The sequence below is a fragment of the Gadus macrocephalus genome, chromosome 15, assembly GCF_031168955.1.
Source record: "Gadus macrocephalus chromosome 15, ASM3116895v1".
In the NCBI taxonomy this organism is placed as follows: Eukaryota; Metazoa; Chordata; class Actinopteri; order Gadiformes; family Gadidae; genus Gadus; species Gadus macrocephalus.
In genome coordinates this window covers 13,207,785-13,230,883 of record NC_082396.1, presented here as the reverse complement: position 1 = coordinate 13,230,883, position 23,099 = coordinate 13,207,785, and the positions used below count along the sequence as shown (strand labels likewise).

Sequence of the window (23,099 nt, the reverse complement as noted above, 5' to 3'; positions counted from 1 at the left end):
CAAATACTTTGTTACGCGAATTAAATGTCACTTATCCCTTGATCAAAAATGCATTGTTATCATCAGTGTAGTCGTATATAAACTCTGTTGCGCAAAAATGATTCTATCTTGTGCCCGAAAATAAATGGATATTGCAAAACCTTACTACTTGATTGATGGATGTTTTTCAGCATCGCAGTACATTATATGAATGCAGAGGGGGATATAAAGGTGTCGGGGATATAAACGTGTCGGACACATACGGAAAATTTACATTGTTGCTAGGTAAACTACCACACGCCCTCCCTGCATGACTTTTCTAGGTTGTCTTGCGTCTCAAATCCAGTATTTTTCCATCAAGTAGCGTATGAGTCACGTGATGTTAGAAAAAAAACGCTGTCATGTTTGCATCCTCTGTTGACATGTTTATAAAGTCGCACAAGTATTTGAAAGGACGCAGAGTCGAGCGTGTGTGCATTTCAGTCACAGCATTTATCAAGTGAAATCGCGACAATTCCCTGTGCACTTTAAAAGGCGTCGCGAGACATTATTCTCCTGGAGGTCGTTTTTCTAACCTCGTGCGTTCATGATCAGCTAGCCACGCCCACTCGTGGCTGGTGGAAAATTACCAGCTTATAGGCAACAGGACAACGGTTCGTGATTGTGTATATAGATCATGTTTTCAATAATGAAACCTTACCGAGCAGTTGGAAGCTCTTCCTGATATGTCATTAACTATCCGTAACAAGCCAGAATGATATTATGCATTAAATGAATAGCATTTTGCCTGCCATGTCAGGTCATCACTATGTAGATATTTAAGAAAAATAACGAAAACATGCTGTAAAAGGAAATCTGGTTGGCAAAAAGGTAGAAACAAGGTAATACTGTGAAAACTCTTTCCTGACTGTAAACGAGGAGTCCATTCTGCATGGAGTCTGCCCTCTTTTTCTCTCCACGGGCGTAGTGGTGGCGTGGGCGCTTGGGCGAACTGAATTAGACCGACAGCTAAATGGTCCAATGGGATCACGACTAGGAAGTCCCTGGCGAAGACGACACCAATCGCGGCGGAGTGTGGGTGTTGCTTCAGTCCAAACTTTGCGCGGCGCCATGGGCTGAAAGCTAAACCGAGATGGAATCTCCCAGTCTGAACCGGTTTCAACCGGTTACGAGTTAGTTGCTTGAGAGAGGAGAGGAGGCGCAGGGACACCATCACCACACCGCCCCGCTGCAACATTATTTAAGTAAATACTTAATTTGTCCGTCAATGATTATTTTATTCAGGATAATGTGTTGGGATAGACATTCTGTGGGATGCCTGGATGCTAGTTGAGGATTTTTCATCCCTGGCTCTTATCCTCCAGACATCACTCACTGCTGGGACTGGACACAGACACCGTTGCAGATAGTGTTTTTTATTTGCAGTGATACACAGTGTTTATATATAAAGTATACTTATAACTTATTTGGCAAAAGTCGCTCTTTCAGGCAGAGCCTGGGACTTTAGGGTAGGTAACGTGGTTGCAATGTGACGATTCTGTACGTATTTTAGTTACATTGAAAGAGGAAGGCTTCAGAGTGCATTAGCGTGATTAAGGAATAATAATCCAGGTAGTTCTGATGTGCTAAAATATGAATTAACCTAACAGCACCAATGTCATGTGCCAGTGTCTGCTGATTGCTGACCAGCTAGCACTGGCTCAATGCATAGTTAGTTACACTTTCGAAATCGGATGGTCGACTACTGTCCACTAATTGACCAAACAGTGCAGCACCAGTGTGTGCCTGTGAATCACGGCTCTGCCGCTGAACAGTGAAACCAGCACTGGCTCTCCAAGAAATCAGTTGTTTGAGAGGATGTCAAGTAGATGTTACTGGACACTTTGCGTCAACTTTCTGCTTACAATCTGACCCAAAGGGCTGTAATCCCAAAGAAAGTAGGTATTTAGTAATCGGTTTTGTTACGTAATGTCTAAAGTGTAGGCCGGTGTAGCGTTAAACACAACAGTTTAATTGGGGTGGCTTGTAATTTTGGACCTCCTCGTCGTGCCCTCCCGCCCCTCGCTTTGTGAAGGGGGAGTGGTCGCAGCTCTGTCAAGGTTAGAGTGATGGTCCAAGGGAGGACCACCTGTAAACCGCAGCCTATCACCACCAATGAACTGTCAACCGTTTGCAATTGTGAAACGGTGATCGTATAACGTTATACGTAACGCTGACATGCGTAAATACGATTTTCGTTATGGGTCTGCAACTAAGGATGTTTATAAGATGTGGGCTTTCCCTTGTGCGGATGTAAACAATGTGACGTATGCGTTTGTTACACACATGTGGTTTGCTTGGTATACGCCAATTAATTGCTGATCGATTGATCCAATAAATTGTAAATACATTTAGTTACGAGTTGCGAGATCATTTAGTACAAATATTTAGGTGGGAGCAAAAACTCGCTTTGTTGCTAGATTGTTATGTGTTTAAGCAGGTCAAGACCCTATTACACCTGTTCTTGTTGCCCCTGCCAGGGTAAGGGATTCACTTTAAAGTGGAATCCTAAAATGCACATACGGGATTACAATGCATACATATTGATATTGTATTTAACATGACTTGGAGGTTGAATTGTTTTGATCTCCAATATGAAAACATATTTTTCAGAGCTCTATGCCAGCAATAATGACAATGTTGGCAGACCATGCAGCACAGCAGCTGCTGGACTTTAACCAGAAACTGGACATCAACCTGTTGGATAATGTAGTAAACTGTTTATATCATGGAGTGGGACCACAGGTAGGTAACAAATTTTATTTTTGCTACATTACATAGCATTTTGTATTACATTTTGGATGACATTTAAAATTGTATTGAGGGAATGTTGAGCATTGTAGTACAAATATATCATGTCCGAAACATGTCACCTACTAAGTGGTACAATAGCATTAAGATAGCATTAACAGTAGTTTGTAAATGCTGTGTTTCTTCTGCACCTGTAAAATGTACCTGTTTACCACCTGGGATATTTGATCCTCAGGACTTTATTCTAAATGCAACACTCTACTGTTATCTATTCCAACGCAGCAAAGAATGGCACAAGAAGTGTTGACACATTTGAAAGAGCACCCGGATGCCTGGACCCGCGTCGACACCATACTGGAATTCTCCCAGAATATGAACACCAAAGTAAGTGTACTGTGGCTCACATGGCACTGGTGCAGGGGGGCAGGCGTAGCCGCTGTTGACATCCCTTCTTTATCACATTTGAAGGAACAACAAGAACACAAATCCAATTCAGATATTTTTGAGGAACGCCCTTTGGGTGCGTTGTGAGTTGTGCAGGTCCCATTTGATATATCGCACACAGTCCATGACTTATCAGCATGGGTGCAGGCGTCACTGGGAACAACACCACTGGTCCTGGCAGTGTCTTGCTTTCCATGCTTTTCGGAGCCTACCCCAGGACACTGGGACACAGTTGGTGACAGTGGACCTGTGGCACTGTCACCTCTTCGACTATAGATATAATTTGCATTCAAATGAGGCCATATAGCCTCTCCACCTTTTGATCAAAAATAAGGATTACACCGTGAACCCTTTTTTAAAAACATGACCCTGTCTGTTAAAAGGTCCTCTTACGACTCAACAGCCTCTGCTCCCCTGCTCTTTTCCCTTGTTAGCTCGTGACCCAGAGGCCCTCCGTGGAGAGCCATGTCGTTGCTGCCCCCACTTTGCACCACTGAAGTGCATCACTTGTATGCACTTCATATCCAGCAAGTCATGCTGGATTTTGTATACCATTAGACCACCGGTTCTTGCTCAAAGTTAGGGACTCTCCTTGGCCAATTCTTATCACTTTCTATTATCATGGTCTTGTAGGCATAATTTAACATCATGGACATGACAAAATATTCACAGGGTTTCCGTCCGTGCTCGAAAACCTTGAAATGAACAAAAACATTTTCCAGTCCTGTAAACCAATACAAATTTTTAAATGAAAACCAAATCATGCAAATTGGGTATAAAAACATCCAATAATATCAGCCACATTGAGGGAGAATTGGGGAATCTGTTTTTGCGTGTAAGAATGCATTTGTTACCAGGTAATTGTGCTGGAAAATGAGTTGGTTAATCCAGGGCATTTCCTTTAAGACTATAAACAAGGGTCGCATTGCTTGCCCATTCAATGGCTTTTAACACTGCATTCAATACTAACTTCTATCAAAATAGCATATGATTTTTTCCCAATTTGTTACAAGCCAAAGATGAGGGCATTAAACAGAGAAGAGAAAACAGCCTTGAATTGTTATTGAGTTTAAAAGCAAAAAGGTACGAAGCCAAAAATTTAAAAAACTTTTGGGATAACAGTTGACGTTTTCATAAGCCATCATTTCAGTCATGATAACATGCCAATGTATTGACTTGAAAGTTGTGACTTTTTTGATATTAATCACAATGTTCCATTATGTTTAAGGCCTGTAATAGGACGAAACGGGGTGTGTCTTCCTGTGCACCTTGACACAGCTAGGCTTTGACGGCAGGCCTCCACAAGGTCTACCCTTTTTTAAATTCCCTTTGACTGAATTCTGTTCATCCGTTTCTGTTGCATCTGTTACACTGGACAGAGGGAAGGCACAGGCTTGCAGTCAGGCGGCTCGGTTGAAGATGATGTCTTTTAAGGACCTAGATTCTCTGATTGGTTTTCAACTGTAGGGATCATGGCTCTGTCACCAACCTCCTTCCTTTTTTGTGTTTCCTCCTTGTTCGTCCTCCTTCATGTCTCCAAAAAGTCTTTAAGAAAGTCCTAAGTGGCAGGACCTTGGCTGTTTTTTCTGCTGATAACGTCATTCTAGTGCTTGTGTTTTTTGAGTGTCTCTTCTGGTTTAGTTAGCTGAAACAAAACAATAATTTCAGGATGGTCTGTGGCACCTGCTATTGTGTGCCCTTATTGCTGTAAACCTGCAATCTGGAGTTAATGCATGCCTGGTGTCACCTCTTTGGTTGTTTTGGTCTTGCAAATAGGATTATTTACTTTTTTACTGCTACAGTGTTATTGTCTTATAAGGTCATATATATATATATAATATGTGTATATACTGTGTATATATATATATATATATATATAATATGTGTATATACTGTGTGTATATATATATATATATATATATATAATATGTGTATATACTGTGTGTGTGTATGTATGTGTATATATATATATATATAAGTAATCATTGGATGGGATGTAGGTGTATTGGTGTTATCTGCTGTTCATCAATGACCCAATTGATTGACCTAATTCATCAAACAAGATGTTTTACAATGTGGATTGTAAAACAATCACATCAATTATTTACCATCTCCACTTGCAGAAATCACCCGACAAGCCGGCATAAAACGGCCATGTCTTGAAAGACATTTTCAACATATCACATTAGTTCCTGTTGTGGATTATGATGTTGAATGTATCCCTCGCTCTTTCCTCCCCAACCTCTCTCCCCAGCCTCAACCTCTTCTAATGCATGCCACTTGGTGTTTCCAACACATCGCACTCCTGAACCGATGATGATCCCTACAGTTGAAACTGTCAATCGTAACCATAGACCTTTTGATAGCATAAGTGGCTCCAAACAAAATAAGGAATTTAACCAAGCAAAGTTGTGCGGTTGTTCTCAGCGTGCCGAGGAGTTAACATAGGGCTCAACCTGTGGTGGGTCTTGCTGTTCCCTATGAGACACACCAGTTAAAGGGTACAACAGGACTTTCTCATTTAGTGTCACCGTGTGTTATGGCTGAATCGGTGTGAATAATAAATATGTGACGTTTATTCCCTGATGCTTTGTGAATTGGCACTGGGTTTAGAACCTTTTTAATACTACGTATGTATATATATTTATGTGTAAATAAATATACACCAGCAGGTCATAGCAGTGCCTCCTGGACCTCTGTTCTCCGTTGCTTTCTGGTGTGACACTCGGAGAAACAGCAGGACTTCTGCAGCGTTCAAACCTAATGCCTGTTGAGACCGAAGAGACAAGGCTGATCTTAGTCTATATTTTTCATATCGCCGACATCCCCAATGAATAAACCCTAAATCACACGGCAGTTTAAGGAATGTCAGACAGACGCATGTTTGCCATTGCTTTGGTCGGCAGAAGCCATCCTTCATAAGTTTTCCTGAAGCGTCTGTGTTGTGCGGTGGCACGGTGGATTTCCTGTGTACATTGTACGGCACATGGGCAGTGAGTTTGTTGACATCCTGTGTCACGTTTTCGATGAACACAGCTGTTTTAGGGTCACTTGTTTGATAGTCAAATGAATGGGCTGGATTGAGTCTGCAGGCCAAAGCACCTGGGGGTTTGAGCTACACATTTATTCATGATAGATGTCCACCGCAGAGAAGGTAAGCGTCTGGGTGCCACTCACTAGACCACAACTTGTTTTTTGAGCGTTTCTTTGGGGATGTTCGCAATAGGAAAAAAATATAATTAAAGCAGTCTTACTCTTTTAAAGAGAGGAGGAGGGAAGCAAAATGTTTTCTTACGCTACTATGTGCATGAAAGATGTCCCTTATAGCCCACTTGTCAGGGGTTCTTGCATTCAACGTGTACACTGCTTGTTTATTGACCTCTGTCGTAACAGCCGTAGCCCTAACGCCGCCTTCTCCTTTCAGTACTATGCTCTTCAAATTCTGGAAACGGTTATCAAAACAAGGTGGAAAATTCTGCCCAGGAATCAATGTGAAGGTAAGTTCAATTTGGTCTCAGAGTTATTTACTGCTGGTGCCTCGTTTTCTCGAAATCCACCCTCCCAGAATTCAAGACGCGGTGCCCTCATCTGTGACCGTGGTGACTTGTGGTTGCCAAGTCGAGCAGTTTCCACCATTTTGAGAATGCTTTTTTGTTGCTGGCTCTGACTGACAATTAGAAAATGACTTCAGTGAGAGGGTGAACCAGTAAAGCAAGCTAAGGCGGTCTAGATTTTAATTGTGATGTCATGCCGAAGAAATCACTGCTATTATAGGCATTTGAGTGTGTTGGATTAATTGAAAACATTAACATGAATTATCTTAACATTCACACAGTAACTGATCATGAGATTGACCATTTAGTCATTTAGACATTCTTTGCTTATACAAATGAGGAAATGACAACACAAAACCATTGTGCAAAGAAGCTCTTTTCATAAAGGGAAATTGCCCCTTGCACAACAAAAAACAAAACAATGAATGCATACACCATGATGGTGTAAAATGTGAACTTGTTTTTATTTTTATTGTGATATTGCTGTTGGTTATTACAGCATTGATTTTCAACTTTGTTGCCACCTGCTGTTCAAAACAATCAGTGCAGAGGGACCCTTAAGAATGTGGGGCAGTTTAGTTGATAATCTTACGCTTTAATCTAAATCTATAATCGTTCTCGCCCATATTTCTAGTTCTTTAATTTCCGTAATAATTCTGCTAAACCTCTACTTTCCTCATTGACCCAAGACTTCCCCACTTCTGACCGTAGATGCCTGACTTTGTTCAAGTGGCAAACCCAGTGCAGGGTGACCGGCAAGTATGTCTTTCCCCCCTTTGTGTCAAAGAGAATTGCTTCCGGCTCCGCCCATCACACCCTTCCACATAACACTCACAAATGTCACTTCTGCAGACAGCATCTCAAGCAGAGAAAAGACAAGGTGGTGATAGGTGGAGGTACCTGCTCCTAATAAGCCCACATTCAGGAAAATGGCATGCCAACTTCCAATGAATTGCCCTGCAATTTGATTTGGTTTTGCCCACCATGGCAGAAACTCTAGTGGCGGTTGCACACTACATCCATGCCTATCCCTACTGGGTTTTCGGCACCTGGAGACTGGAGTTAATGCCATTGAGCAGAGCACCTCTTCTAAGCCAGAGGAAAGTACTGGGCTAGGATGGGTTAGTTTCAGCTGAGCTACCAGCCATTAGCCTTTGGTAGGACCACTGAGATAGGAAGGCTCCACGCCACCGGGTCATGTCAGTGGTACCATAAGGGGGGTGTATTTGTACCCTCACCCAGACCACTCAACGGCGGCTCTCTTGTGGTACTTTTCTGTTTCCATGCAGGTATTAAAAAGTACGTTGTGGGTCTCATTATCAAGACCTCGTCGGACGCGACTAATGTAGAGGTGAGTCAAGGAGTTCAAAGAGCCTTCCGGTAGTAGTCACTGGTCGAACATGAATCTCTTTTTTTTTTTTATAATTGTGGTCCACGGGCTGCAAAGATAAATAAATTAATCGATAAATTGATGGACAGAAACTTTACCAAATCTTAATTTGATAATATATGTTGGTAGTACAAATAAAAGACATTTGCTTAATGCTTCAGAAATTCTAGATTATTATAATTACGGTACTTTACATCTTTTGGCTGGCCGTCAGATAATCGACCAGGAAAATAATAGTTAGTTGCAGCCCTTCTGTATGTGCTTAACTGTTTCGGATTATGCATTATTGTTGATCAGGAATTTTGTCACAATGATTATGGTTATGTTTGCGTGCTATTTTCCAGCGCTTTTGATGTGTCTGGTGGAGAAAAACAGTTGAGACAGCCGATTAATGTTTCTGGACATTTCTAAGTGATGTTGTCTTTCTTTTCCAGAAGGAAAAAGTGTATATCGGGAAGTTGAATATGATCCTCGTTCAGGTGAGGCTCGGTTGTTCTTTGAGTAATCTTAAGGCTGTATTAATATTTTAAAATATCTCTGCTTTCTTATAATAGGATTTTGAGAATTGCTACTGGCTCTCAAAGAACAAGAACAAGTCATCTTGTTCTTTGTCTGGTCAGGTAGCTCCCAATTACTGTGCTCCAAATTGTTTAGAAAGAGGACTTTGCAATAAAGACCGATGGGCAGACTTGACTGCAAATTCTATCCACACAAATTTAATTTTGTTCACTTGAATGAATTCAAGTGTGTGTGTGTGTGTGTGTGTGTGTGTGTGTGTGTGTGTGTGTGTGTGTGTGTGTGTGTGTGTGTGTGTGTGTGTGTGTGTGTGTGTGTGTGTGTGTGTGTGTGTGTGTGTGTGTGACTCTGCAATAATGCTAATAAGAAAAAGCTAACTTTGCACCCCCTGGCACATTCCAGATTACACTCACCTACTCAGCGGTGCTAGCCAGTGTCTGGAGCACATTTGTATGTGTAGACTTGCAGTGCATTTCCATTGTTAAACAAATGTCAACGATTGAATCTGGGACAGCGCTCGAGGCGTAAACCTTACGTCACTGCTCCTGGTAGATCTTGAAGCAGGAGTGGCCCAAGCACTGGCCCACCTTCATCAGTGACATCGTGGGCGCGAGTCGCACAAGCGAGAGCCTGTGTCAGAACAACATGATCATCCTCAAGCTGCTCAGCGAGGAGGTGTTTGACTTCTCCAGTGGACAGATGACCCAGGTCAAGGCAAAGCACCTCAAGGACAGGTCAGTAAACTGAAACCCATCGGACACAGGCCCGCCTGACCTATGACCGCTCAGAGCCACACCCCTGTGTACTGAAACCCACCGGCCACAGACCACCCTGACCTATGACCTCTGAGCCACACCCCCGTGTACTGAAACCCACCGGCCACAGATCACCCTGACCTATGACCTCCGAGCCTGACCCGCGTGTACTGAAACCCACCGGCCACAGACCACCCTGACCTATGACCTCTGAGCCACAACCCCGTGTACTGAAACCCACCGGCCACAGACCCGCCTGACCTCTGACCTCTGAGCCACACCCCCGTGTACTGAAACCCACCGGCCACAGACCACCCTGACCTATGACCTCTGAGCCACACCCCCATCTTGCGGGTCTGTGGAAGTTCATCTGGGCGGCAGTAGCTCCGGAGGTAGAGCGGGTTGGCTGGTAACAGCAAGGTTGCTAGTTCAAACCCCGGCTCCTCCTAGCTGAGTGTCGAGGTGTCCCTGAGCAAGGCACCTAACCCTAACTGCCCCCGACGAGCTGGCTGATGCCTTTGCACGGCTGACTCCGCCGTCGGTGTGTGAATGTTTGTATGAATGGGTGATTGTGAGGCAATATTGTAAAGCGCTTTGGGTGGCCACTGGTTACAGAAAAAGCGCTATATAAAATGCAGTCCATTTACCGTTTACCATCTGTTCAGGCGGGATTCGTGTGTAAATTAAAACTTATTATCTAGCGTGTCTTGGGGACAATCAAACATACAAAATGCCTCGCTGTGTATTAAGGATCTGCTTTCTAGACATTAAAAATCATAACTGGCCTACTGAAGAACATGGGCATGATGTTCATCTCACATACACTGTGAACTGATCCTCTCAAGCCCTGCATAAAATTGGCCTTCTCTGTCGGTCATAGAACAATAACTCCTTTCATCTTCCCCTTTTATTCTTATGGAAATTGATTTCTGACCTGTTTGTTATTGTTGGGTTTCTTTCAGCATGTGCAACGAATTCTCCCAGATTTTCCAGCTTTGCCAGTTTGTCATGGTATGTAGATGCACCTCTCCCATGGCGCTCGTTATTTTGTGTGGAATTGTCCTCCCTTTCATATTTCTGCATATTTGGATTTCAACTCTTTGTGCTGCTCTCCCCCTCCCAGGAGAATTCCCAGAATGCACCCTTGGTGCACGCCACCCTGGAGACCTTGCTACGGTTCCTCAACTGGATTCCACTGGGTTACATCTTTGAAACTAAACTCATTAGCACACTGGTGTATAAGGTAGGCCCATATCAAATGTGTTTATTTTTTAATTATTGTTAAAAAAATATACTGGAAAATGGAAGTGAATACATTTGTTTATTCCCTGAGCATTTAAAATAAATAAATAAAGACAGTTTCGGGACGGGATTCCTCATGAGATTTTCCTGGGGAATGAGCTACTGGCTGTTTTTTGACCGGTAGCTTGACAGGCAGATATATTTTAACATCGGGATGCCAGGCAGAGCTAACCTGGCCGGCTAGTGAAGTGATAATACCACTTTGTATTCTCACTTCATTTAAATAACGATCCCGACGGCAAGAATCAACTGATGAACACAGAACGGTTGTGTTAATGCGTGGCCCTTGCCTCCCGTCAGTTCCTGAACGTGCCCATGTTCCGCAACGTGACGCTGAAGTGCCTGACGGAGATCGCAGGCGTGAGCGTCAGCCAGTACGAAGAGCAGTTCGTCACCCTCTTCACGCTGACCATGTGTCAGCTCAAACAGGTAAGACCTATACAGTGTCTTATCTCTTTAATGGCCTCGTCCTGGGACACTAGCAGAGTATCAGAGCAAGCGGGGCAGGATAGTGTCCTGGTGGCATCGGTGCTCGTCTTCCAGTCGAAACGTTACAGTGTTCGATCCCAAATGTCAACAGCCTTCTTGTAGAGCCATATTCGCGAGCTCCTTGCTCCTCAATGCCTGCATCTCAATTCAATACAAGACACTATGGTTCGATGGTATTTAGGAGGTCCCGAATGACTTGAAGGTGATCCGGAAGATCCCAAACGACGAGGAGCCAGTGTTGACCGTCAGTCTGTTTCCTTCTCCGTTCAGATGCTGCCCCTGAACACCAACATTCGGCTGGCCTACGCCAACGGGAAGGACGACGAGCAGAACTTCATCCAGAACCTCAGCCTGTTCCTCTGCACCTTCCTGAAGGAGCACGGCCAGCTGGTGGAGAAGAGGCTGAACCTGCGGGAGACGCTGATGGAGGTGAGGCCGCGCCGCTGCCTCTAAATAGTCCCTTTACCCCAGCCTGTTGTCAAGGACGGCTAGACGATCTGCGAGCTGGTGTCCACCAACTGCAACATTAACATATTAAGGGGGAAAACTGTCGAATGGGTTTGATAAATATGCAGTCTTCCCAGCACTTATCGGGGTACATTGTTATGCATGATTCATTGCCGTCGTTATTTTTTAAGTGGCTGGTTATATCTCATCTTGGTCTCCCCCAGGGGGGCTGTAGTCTCTTTTATTTATTATTTATTTATCACTTTGTTTGTTAAGTGATTTGCTCTGGTAATGGCATCCTCATTGGAGGTCTTGATGGCGGGCTCTATTCTTTAGATTCGGCACTATTTGAATCACTATTTGTATGACGTGCCACCCTCTCATCGCAGGCCCTGCACTACATGCTGCTGGTGTCGGAGGTGGAGGAGACGGAGATCTTCAAGATCTGCCTGGAGTACTGGAACCACCTGGCGGCAGAGCTGTACCGCGAGAGCCCCTTCTCCACCTCCACCTCGCCCCTGCTCTCCGGCAACCAGCACTTTGACGTGCCGCCCCGCAGACAGCTCTACCTGCCCGTGCTCTCCAAGGTAGCGGGGGTTTAGTGGGATGGGGCAGGTGTGGGATGGGGTGTGTGGGGGGGGGGTGTGATAGGAAGGTTGGGGCGGGTGCATGTGCGTGGGATATCAGATCGTCTACTATATCAAACAGAGACGCTTTAAGTCATTTGTAAAGGATTGTTCAACACTCCACGCTGTGTACTTTTGCCCTTTACTTTTTCGGTCCTTTCCGCTTCCTTATCAGGAAGGGTCAGGAAGTGGTCCCACTCAGGAGGGCTGGCAGGCAAGCCGCTGCCCATACTGAGGTGATGATTACAGACCGTCTTGTATGGCCGAGTCTGTTATGACAGATGACTCCATCAGCGCCTGGAGGCGTGGTCGCTCCCAGAATTCCAGCCCTTCCCAACAGATTTTTATAAAAAAAAAAAAAGATCTGATTTTTAACGGTTGCTCCAGTAGCTTAACGTATGATAAGTCACGTGGTGACATGGTGCAAATGGAGAAGGAGGAGGGGGAGACTAAATTGCGGTGGACACGCCCTTACCGAGAAGGTTCACCACCCATTGTCCCCAGTGAGGGGACAGCAGGCTGTGTGTGTGTGTAGGGGGGCCTGACCTGGTGCTCTGCCCCCCTGCTCCAGGTGCGCCTGCTGATGGTGAGCCGCATGGCCAAGCCGGAGGAGGTGCTGGTGGTGGAGAACGACCAGGGCGAGGTGGTGCGGGAGTTCATGAAGGACACGGACTCCATCAACCTCTACAAGAACATGAGGGAGACGCTGGGTAAGGCCGCGCCTTCCCTCACCTCTCGCTCTCTTCCTTGGCTTTGTCCTTTTTAAAGACTACGTGAGGGAATAATCCAAGGCAAGACATTTGGGAGTCGCAGCACAAAGTACAAGACGGTAGTGGATTCAAAAGTAAAAGTAAAAAAAAAAGCATAGTATCAAAAATGATGGAAACAAACCCTTACCCTATAATATGTCTCCATAGAATGACTGCTCTAATGGTCATAAACACCCTCCTTTATACCCCGTGCTCAAGTATAGTCTGCAGAACCACTTCATTCCCGCTGGCAAGCCCCACCTGTAATCTACCAAAGCATAAATCGTTTACGCGGGCTTAATCTCAATGGGGGGCCGGTACTAATCTTCCGTTACTTAACCCACTCACCCGTCCATGACCCCGCAGTGTACCTGACCCATCTGGACTACGCCGACACGGAGCGCATCATGACGGAGAAGCTCCACAACCAGGTGAACGGCACCGAGTGGTCCTGGAAGAACCTGAACACGCTGTGCTGGGCCATCGGCTCCATCAGCGGCGCCATGCACGAGGAGGACGAGAAGAGGTTCCTGGTCACCGTCATCAAGGTGCGTACGCCAACCGTGGTAGCCAAACCTCTAGACTGTGGGCCAGGGTTTGTTCCATAACACCGTTCCTGGGGTTCTGAACCCTTTTCAGCCTGAGGCCAACTTCCCTGTTCCTAGAACGTGTTCGAGACCCACAGCCGACCGAACTCTCAGTATTTCGGAACCCAGCTGTAACTAAGGAGTGATTCCAGGATTATTAATGACATGCCCACATGAGAATTACACTGTGCACAGCCAGTATTCTTTCAGCATGGATTCATTGTGAAAAGCTCATGCTTTTTAATTGCCCCTGCATGAGGAATAATCAGTTTGTCTCTGCATGGGGCCCTTGCCTTCGGCAGACTTACCAGGAAAACAACCAAATTTCCCTAATTTGACTAATAGATGTGACACATAAATAACACACACCACAAAGTTCAGCAGAGTGCAGACGGTTCTCGGGTCAAACGGGGGAGTCTCTCTCACTGGGTCGATATGAGACAATATTCTGTTGCACCAGCGATAACACTCAAGCGGCGGGGTGTGATATGTTCGTGACGCACTCTCTGCCTCCAGGATCTGCTGGGTCTTTGTGAGCAGAAGAGGGGCAAGGACAACAAGGCCATCATAGCCTCCAACATCATGTACATCGTGGGCCAGTACCCCCGCTTCCTCCGGGCCCACTGGAAGTTCCTGAAGACGGTGGTCAACAAGCTCTTTGAGTTCATGCATGGTGAGTGCAGCTGGATGGCACCGGGGGCTAGCACGGATAGCACTAACACTAGATAGCACACTGTGTGGACCTATAAGCTACCGTGTTCCAGAGAGGTTTATAAAGCATTGACAAACTGATGGGGTTTATGGATTAGGCCTACTATACTCTTAACTTACATCCTCACTCCTGCTACTGAGGCCTAAAAAAAAAAAAATACTATTTTATTTTTTTATTTTTGTTTTTCCAGCGGCAGCGAATGATAGGTAGGTTGTTTTCATTTAAAAACGAGAAAATTCGCTCAACCTTGTATAGAATGAGGAGGTGCTGTACCAAAACGTAATTATAGTTTGCATTACATTTTTTTAATTTTTTTTAAGCTCATAACATAATTTGGGTCGCACATAAATTTACAGGGTCGGTCGGAAACCGGAACCAAACAATTTTTTTTTTTAGGCCTGATTGTAAAAGAGGCATCAGATGAACATATGCTGTCTCCACTTCCTAATTTGGAGTTTTTGGTCATCGTTTGCCTTAGCAACTTCATGGAAGTCACCTCATGCATTTGTATGTGTGCGTGTGTGTGCTGATTCAGTGTGCTCAGCAATAGCTCACCCGTCTCTCTCTCTCTCTCTCTCTCTCTCTCTCTCTCTCTCTCTCTCTCTCTCTCTCTCTCTCTCTCTCTCTCTCTCTCTCTCTCTCTCTCTCTCTCTCTCTCTCTCTCTCTCTCTCTCTCTCTCTCTCTCTCTCTCTCTCTCTCTCTCTCTCTCTCTCTCTCTCTCTCTCTCTCTCTCTCTCTCTCTCCGCCAGAGACCCATGACGGTGTGCAGGACATGGCGTGCGACACTTTCATCAAGATCGCCCAGAAGTGCCGGCGCCATTTTGTCCAGGTGCAGGTGGGAGAGGTGATGCCCTTCATCGACGAGATCCTCAGCAACATCAACACCATCATCTGTGACCTGCAGCCGCAGCAGGTACTACACACACTGCTGCTTCCAGCAGCGCTGCTGAGGTGTGTGGGAGGTGCACTGGGTTGATTTGTCCGTGCGCAGGAATCCAAATATATACATGGATATATAAAACATATTTGCAGTGGTGCTAGTATTCCATCAGTGGCGCTGTTCCACTGATGCATGCAGAGGAAACGCTAAAACATGTTTAAGTTCAACCTGGAAGCTAATCTTCATGTCCCCAAATGTCCTTTTTCTTAGTATTGTAACACAATCCAACAAATTTAGATTATTTGAATACGATACTTGATCTGTTTTGTATCATTGAAACATCTGTGGTAATCAGATGCGTAGTTTGTTTTCCTATCGATGTGTTTCCGTCATAGAACCCAGATCAAGAGGGTACATATTTTTTTAGCTTCCGCCTCACTAAAGCAGTCTAGTGTGTCTCTCTAAAGATGTCCAGACAGCCTGTGATTCTTCCTTCACCTAATGCATGCATTTCTTGTGTCCCCAGGTTCACACCTTCTACGAGGCTGTGGGCTATATGATTGGGGCCCAGACGGACCAGGCGGTGCAGGAGCACCTGATAGAGAAGTACATGATGCTGCCCAACCAGGTGTGGGACAGCATCATCCAGCAGGCCACTAAGGTACCTCCAGCGCCCCCGTTGATCCTCAAACCACACTGCGGCCGGATTTGTTCTTTGTGATGTTACATTTGATTGACAATAATTTTTGGAGTAGTCTCATCTGTTAATTATTATTTATATTTTTTTAATTTGAGGGGGTGTGTCTGCTGTGTTTAGTTAATTAGGTGGTTCTCAAAGTTCTTGACACGCAATCCCCTTTATCATAATATTACTCCCTTTAAAATGTAATTAATGAACTTCTCAATCAGCATAGTGATGCATTTCAAATTCAGCAGGCGCTTATTTACAGAACAGCATTTCCCCAGACAAATAACTTCCTCAATGTATTGCACATGGGCTCTTGAAAGACAGTCCCTCACCTCGTCACCATGCAGAGCTGTGCTCACCTGCCCCCCCCCCCCCCCTCCTCTGCAGAACGTGGACATCCTGAAGGACCCGGAGACGGTGAAGCAGCTGGGCAGCATCCTGAAGACCAACGTGCGCGCCTGCAAGGCGGTGGGCCACCCCTTCGTCATCCAGCTGGGCCGCATCTACCTGGACATGCTCAACGTCTACAAGTGCCTCAGCGAGAACATCTCTGCGGCCATCCAGACCAACGGTGGGTGGGGGCCCGTGGTGGGGGGCCCGTGGTGGGGGGCCCGTCTGGCGCTCGGGTTCAGGGTTGGTTTGGTTAAAGGGAACCTGTATTTGGACATGGTATAATTATTGGAATGTTTTTGTGTGTGCGTGTGTGTTCAGGATTCATCTTTGAGTTGAGCGGGGGGAACCTTTAATGGTCTTTCTGACTATTTATTTGATTCAATGTTTTCCTATTTACTGATGCATTTCAACAGTGTCTCCGCTCTGCTTTTGAGGCTGTAAAGTCTGTTTTGAAGAATGTGACCAGAGTCGGTGCTCATCAATATCCCTTGCAGGTGAGATGGTAACCAAGCAACCCTTGATCCGGAGCATGCGGACGGTGAAACGAGAGACGCTCAAACTGATTTCAGGCTGGGTTAGCCGATCCAACGATCCACAGATGGTGAGCAACAGCAGTGCAGCTCTGTGCTTGAGTACACTTGACCGTGACAATGACCAACCTCTAGAATCATCTGAATCCACTGATGGCAATAAGAAGTATACTTAAAGTAATAAGAATGCACTTTTAGTTATCCTGAATCTCTTTTTCGTTTCACTTCATGATTTAGACCGTTTATTTTGCCTGAGCTGTTGTCAGAGGCTGGGCCAGGTCAGGAAGTGAATTGTTAGAATTGTACCCCCTTGCTTCTACCTACATTTATTTATTTTTTAGACAGGAATCATTTTTTAAACATTAAACAACAGCGAGAGCCCAGAGGCTAAAAGACACTTCAAAGGCAGAATCCAATCCCTCACTATGGGAATCGCCATGCTGTTAGTCCCATGGAATCCATCATCATATCTGTGCTTCCAGTCCTGCCAGCAAGACATCGGTCGGCTCAGAGAGAGAACATGCAGCGCCGAGCCCCACCTGACACCAGTCATTAGTTTCCGCAGAAAATCAAATCTCAGAATTATTATGTCCTTGAGTGGGCAGGGACTCGACCGGTGAAGGTTCAGAGGTACCCCGTGCCCCCCCCCCCCCCCCCGGTGGCCCCCCCCCCTGACCACGTCCGCCCCCCTCCCCACCAGGTGGGGGAGAACTTTGTGCCGCCGCTGCTGGACGCCGTGCTCATCGACTACCAGCGCAACGTGCCGGCGGCCCGGGAGCCCGAGGTCCTGAGCACCATGGCGACCATCGTCAACAAGCTGGGCGGACACATCACGGGCGAGATCCCCCAGATCTTCGACGCCGTCTTCGAGTGCACGCTCAACATGATCAACAAGGTGGGGCCTCAGGAGCACACTGAGCACAGGGTTTGGTTTACGTCCGGACGCAGTGTTGACCGCCACCTGACGCGTTAAGGTCTGAGACTTACAGTCGGGGGCGTTGGTTGGTTTCTTTGCGTTACGGAGAGTTGTCACATACTTTCCGACGTCATGTGCAACCATGACTAGTGTGGGCGCTCTTGATGGCCATATATGGAGGGGCGTGGCCTGTAGGTCGTTTAGGTTCCAGTGTTACATGATCTGTGTTGAAGGGTTGCTTGCGTCACAAGAAGACACGGTAGCTAAAAAAAAGCTCATTCACTCCACGCACCCTGGAGGAAAATAGATGGATGGATGGCAAGGTTCTGTTTGTTAAAGCTAACAATATATCAAAAACTAAATAACTACAATGAATTACAGCTAGGGATAGAGGACACTAATACCAGTTCAGATGAATACCAGTACACACTAATGGTTGTTTTACCGTTTCCTTGATGGCGATAGAATTTCGAGGAGTTCCCGGAGCACAGGACCCATTTCTTCTACCTTCTCCAAGCCGTCAACTCCCACTGCTTCCCTGCATTCCTGGCCATCCCGCCGGCCCAGTTCAAGCTGGTGCTGGACTCCATCATCTGGGCCTTCAAGCACACCATGAGGAACGTGGCTGACACTGGTAGGGCTCGGGTCACACAGGACCCAACACTGAGATCAACCTGAGAACATGGTGCATTACAGATGAATCATGTGTATGTTCTGAGTCACGAAACCCATTGTGTACAAATCTAGACCCTTAGGGCAATAGAATTCAGTGTCAGGTACGACCCTGGACCCATGACTCCACACGTCATCACGCGTATTGGCAGGGGGTCATCCAGTGACGGTGTGTGTGTGTGGTCCTGTCCCTCCCTCCCTCCCCAGGCCTGCAGGTCCTCTACACCCTCCTCCAGAACGTGGCCCAGGAGGAGGCGGCGGCGCAGAGCTTCTACCAGACGTACTTCTGTGACATCCTGCAGCACATCTTCTCCGTGGTCACCGACACGTCCCACACGGCCGGTGAGCTCCCCCCACTCCCCCCCCCCCCACTCCCCCCTCCAGTCTGGTTGCCTGGATGGGAACGTTGGGATCATGTCAGAACCATTCATTTTATAACACTAGCCATAGAGCAGTGTTCCCCCCTCTGAAACGTCCTTTCTGGGGTTAATGACAATGTTATTCATGTGGGGGGAATAAGGTTACCTAGAGAGACGGCTATTATTGAATACTTTGCACACAGAAATGTACATTTGTCGTTGAACCCTTGCTGTAGGCCTCTATATCATCATATCCAGCAGTGGTAATAACGTGTGTGTGTGTGTGTGTGTGTGTGTGTGTGTGTGTGTGTGTGTGTGTGTGTGTGTGTGTGTGTGTGTGTGTGTGTGTGTGTGTGTGTGTGTGTGTGTGTGTGTGTGTGTGTGTGCTGCAGGCCTGACGATGCATGCGTCCATCCTGGCCTACCTGTTCAACCTGGTGGAGGAGGGCAAGATCAGTACGGCCCTCAACCCCGCGGCCCCCACCAGCAACCAGGTCTTCATCCAGGAGTACGTCGCCAACCTGCTGAAGACCGCCTTCCCTCACCTACAGGAGTACGTACACGCACGCACGCACGCACGCACGTACACACACACACACACAATGAAGCTGTCTTTTGAGGGAATAGCAAGTATGCTCACCAGGTTGTGTGTTGTCTCGACCAGTGCCCAGGTGAAGGTGTTTGTGACGGGGCTGTTCAGCTTGAACCAGGACATACCTGCTTTCAAGGAGCACCTAAGAGACTTCCTAGTCCAGATCAAGGTGAGGCCAGCCTCTGCTTTCGAGCTCTGCTTTGTGTCCTTAAGTCGACATCGGGGCTATTGCACCGTGCCCACTGCGTGCCCAGTGTTATGTTCACCTCCGGATGGCCGGGGCTATTTTTAACAACAAGGTTTATCATTAGCACGGTAGTGCCACTCGGCTCTTGTTTCTATAAATAACATTTTCCTACGGGTCCACGGGCTGCCCCTTTTAAACAAAGCTGGAGACCATAACATGGGGATAGAAGCGGCAGTGAGGACCGGTGGGATAGGTAACCCCCCCCCCCCCCCCTCTCTCTCTCTCTGCCCCCCAGGAGTTTGCGGGCGAGGACACCACAGACCTGTTCCTGGAGGAGCGGGAGGCGTCGCTGCGCCAGTCCCAGGAGGAGAAGCACAAGATCCAGCTGTCTGTGCCAGGCATCCTCAACCCCCACGAGATCCCTGAGGAGATGTGTGACTGAGGCCCTCCGCCCCTCGTTCCCTTGACAAACTGTACAGCCCTCCCCCCATTCCTCTGCAAACAAAACGTGCAAACGTAGGAGAGAAACAAGAAGCTAACCGCATTAAGTGACACCACAGCAGAACCCAAAAGGGGCGTTCCCCCCCCCCCCCCCCCCCCCATGTGCCGGCAGAGCGGGGCATCCCATTGGATGTTTATCGACCAAAACAATGCCAACAATATGTAAATGATAACCATGTCACCCTGTGGCTCTTTTGCATCATAGGCATTTTGTATGGTGACTTGGTGTAATATCTTTACAAAACGGTTATTTCAACTGAAGTTTGTTTGATCTGTGACACATCCCAAGAACTTGCATGAGGTTGCGACAGTTAGGAAAAGTGAACATGTTCTTTTTTTGTCTTTTCTTCCTTTCTCCTCCTTTTTCTTGTTTTTTTTATATTTTCAGTTCCCTGTCGTCCACATAATTGTTTATAATATATATTTATATATACGCACAGTTTAAGCAGACGGTGTGTGTGTGTGTGTGTGTGTGTGTGTGTGTGTGTGTGTGTGTGTGTGTGTGTGTGTGTGTGTGTGTGTGTGTGGCGAAGCATGTGTGAAGAGGCATCAGAATGGAGGCTTCTAGAGGAGTGGCAATGGACACATGTTTGGTGCCCCCACTGCACCAATGATGTGAATCTGGATGCGTTTTGAATGGAGGCTTGAAGAGAAGCTGCTCTTCTCACGGAGCGTGGAGTTGTATGTTGGCCTTGAATTAACAAACAAAAAGGAGGGGGAAAATAGGTTTGGCCGCGGCCAGACAGGAATCTGTTTTATCTTTTTAAGGGAAAACAAAGTCGATAATGTGCATATCCTCCCAACTGTACCGCATTATGAATACCGTGGGAACAGAAAATGGATGATTATTTCTTCCTTATTCTATTTTTCTTTCTTTTTTTGGTGTGTGTGTGCGTGTGTGCTGTCGCCTGGTCGACATCAGAGTTTTGTTTTCCTCTAAGAGGACTGTTGCTCATTTATGAGCCTTCATTAATGGCATGTTTTAAGGAAGCAGTGGATATATTTATGGGTTATTGGTTTGGTTGCATCTTTATAACTCCTGTTTCACTCTGACAGCTTTTCAAGGATTTTGAATTCTACTAATTTACGTTGTTTACCATAATCCTGTAGTGCTTCAATTCACTACCTTTAGAAACCAATACAACCTTGGTTTACTTATTATTTTATATATTTTTTTCCTTTGTCATTTGTAACTGTTTTAAGATCAATCCAAATAAACAAAAGGCTTTTTTCCAGAGAGCAAAAGTAATTGCCAATTAGCTTAATTAGGGAAAGAATGTATAAATCCAAATAATTACCTAATATCTAATGGAAAATATCCCTTCTCAAGTGATGGATTTGTTGTGAACTTTTTGAACTGATTAAAGATGAGAATTTTATAAGCACCTGTTTCTTTATTTTACCAACAAAAAAAACATAAATAAAACAATCTAGCTTTATTGTGTTCCATATCACTCTCCGTGTTCCTAGTCTGTGCTTGGGCTGTGATGGATGGCTTTACATTAAAATAACTGCCCGAGGACTGATTGGATTGTTAGGGGAGAAAAGATGATGTTCATTTAGGTTTACATTTGGTACTGCTGGTTGTTTGTACTTTGTGATTGTTACCTTGATCACAGAATTCATAGTTTAGCCATTATTTGAACCACTACACCCCTGTGTGTGTGTGTGTGTGTGTGTGTGTGTGTGTGTGTGTGTGTATGTGTATGTATATGTATATGTATATGTATATGTATATATATATATATATATATATATATATATAAATTAGTGCAGCAAAATTGCTGGACCAGGGAGTCAATTCACAAAATAAATCAGAAACATTTAAGAATAACAATGAAGTTAAGAAACTATATCCTGTGAATTGTTGAGTCCTTTAAAACCGAGATCCCAGCATGTTTCTAGTTCAGATCAGTTTCCTGATGAGTTCTGGAGGCCTTGTTCTGATTTCTGCCATTTTATTATGGGAAGCTTGTGGGGGTGTTGGTGATGATGCATATGGGTTGAATGATGTTCGTTTTTAAAACCTAAGGACTAAGCAGAGGATGAGTCAATGGATGAGTGAATGGGTGAATTGAAGAATATGTGTTGAATGAGGTGGATGAATGAATTGGCAGATCTTACAACCATCGCCTACCATCATTTAAAATTATTTATTATTGCCTCCCACGTCGTTTTTGTAAGATAGAATATGACGCAGTTTATAGACAACATTAGACGACATTGATAATCCTTGTTTATTCTCCCATCCATCCACTCCCTCACATCCAACCTGATTCACTGGCCCACTCACCCATTCATCCATCAACCTTTATTAATTTAACCGGCCACACCCACTCACCATTTCATTCATTCCCCCACCAATCCACACACCCTTTAACTCATATCAACCGTGGAGGGATTCCAGAACTGATTAACAACAGTTCTGTCCACTGACCCAATGAGAAGCCGGCTATAATCTACTCACGGTTTATGTTTGAAATTAGAATTCACATGTTCCCAAAAACTCAAAGGTTCCTCAAAAGTGCATTCTTGGCAAGACTTGAACTCAGATCCACAGGGCTGATAAGCAACAGCTCTCTGCTGGATCGAAGAGATGGTGACTATAATGTGGACAGAGGTTCTGATTCACATTACAATTCACATGATTTTTTTTTGTTACATTTCTAAAGTTGCATTACTCTTTGATGGTGACCGCCATCGGCAGGAGTTTAGCCCAGGGTCTCCAGAGATGAAAGCCAACAACCAGCCGAGTTACGAAATTGCTGGCTATAACCTGGTCAGAGGTTACGAATAGCATTACAATGTCCATGACTTTACATTTCTATGGAGAAAGCCCTCTGGGGGAGTTGATGTGTCCATAACTGATAAACAACCACTCTCACAGTCACTGGCTGGGAGTTTATATCTGACATCTGAACAAAATAACAGACGGGGCAGTTAATATGGTCTAATATTGTTTTGGTCCAAACAAAGACAAAGCAATAGGAGATATTTATTTGTAATTTAACAGATGCAATGATGGCTCGCCAACTGCCCAG

General features: G+C 45.5%; 1 protein-coding gene across 5 annotated transcripts; it reads left to right on the top strand.

The window, feature by feature from the left end:
• Positions 1–1,070: 1,070 nt before the first annotated feature.
• xpo1b (exportin 1 (CRM1 homolog, yeast) b) lies at positions 1,071–21,441 on the top strand. Of its 5 annotated transcripts, none has more exons than XM_060072605.1 (26): positions 1,071–1,223; positions 2,632–2,763; positions 3,052–3,153; positions 6,638–6,710; positions 8,057–8,118; positions 8,592–8,636; positions 9,226–9,407; positions 10,391–10,439; positions 10,552–10,671; positions 11,031–11,159; positions 11,490–11,648; positions 12,056–12,253; positions 12,472–12,528; positions 12,864–13,002; positions 13,408–13,589; positions 14,145–14,301; positions 15,091–15,254; positions 15,748–15,882; positions 16,297–16,480; positions 16,797–16,903; positions 17,533–17,727; positions 18,214–18,382; positions 18,628–18,762; positions 19,172–19,331; positions 19,443–19,539; positions 19,853–21,441. In XM_060072605.1, the coding sequence occupies exons 2-26, from the start codon at positions 2,638–2,640 to the stop codon at positions 19,997–19,999; spliced, it is 3,273 nt and encodes a 1,090-aa protein (XP_059928588.1). In that variant the 5' UTR covers positions 1,071–1,223; positions 2,632–2,637; the 3' UTR covers positions 20,000–21,441. The 5 variants fall into 5 exon arrangements, with proteins under 5 accessions (XP_059928588.1, XP_059928590.1, XP_059928589.1 ...); XM_060072606.1 differs by lacking the exon at positions 1,071–1,223 and adding an exon at positions 1,251–1,487; XM_060072607.1 differs by lacking the exon at positions 12,472–12,528.
• The last annotated feature ends 1,658 nt before the right edge of the window (positions 21,442–23,099 follow it).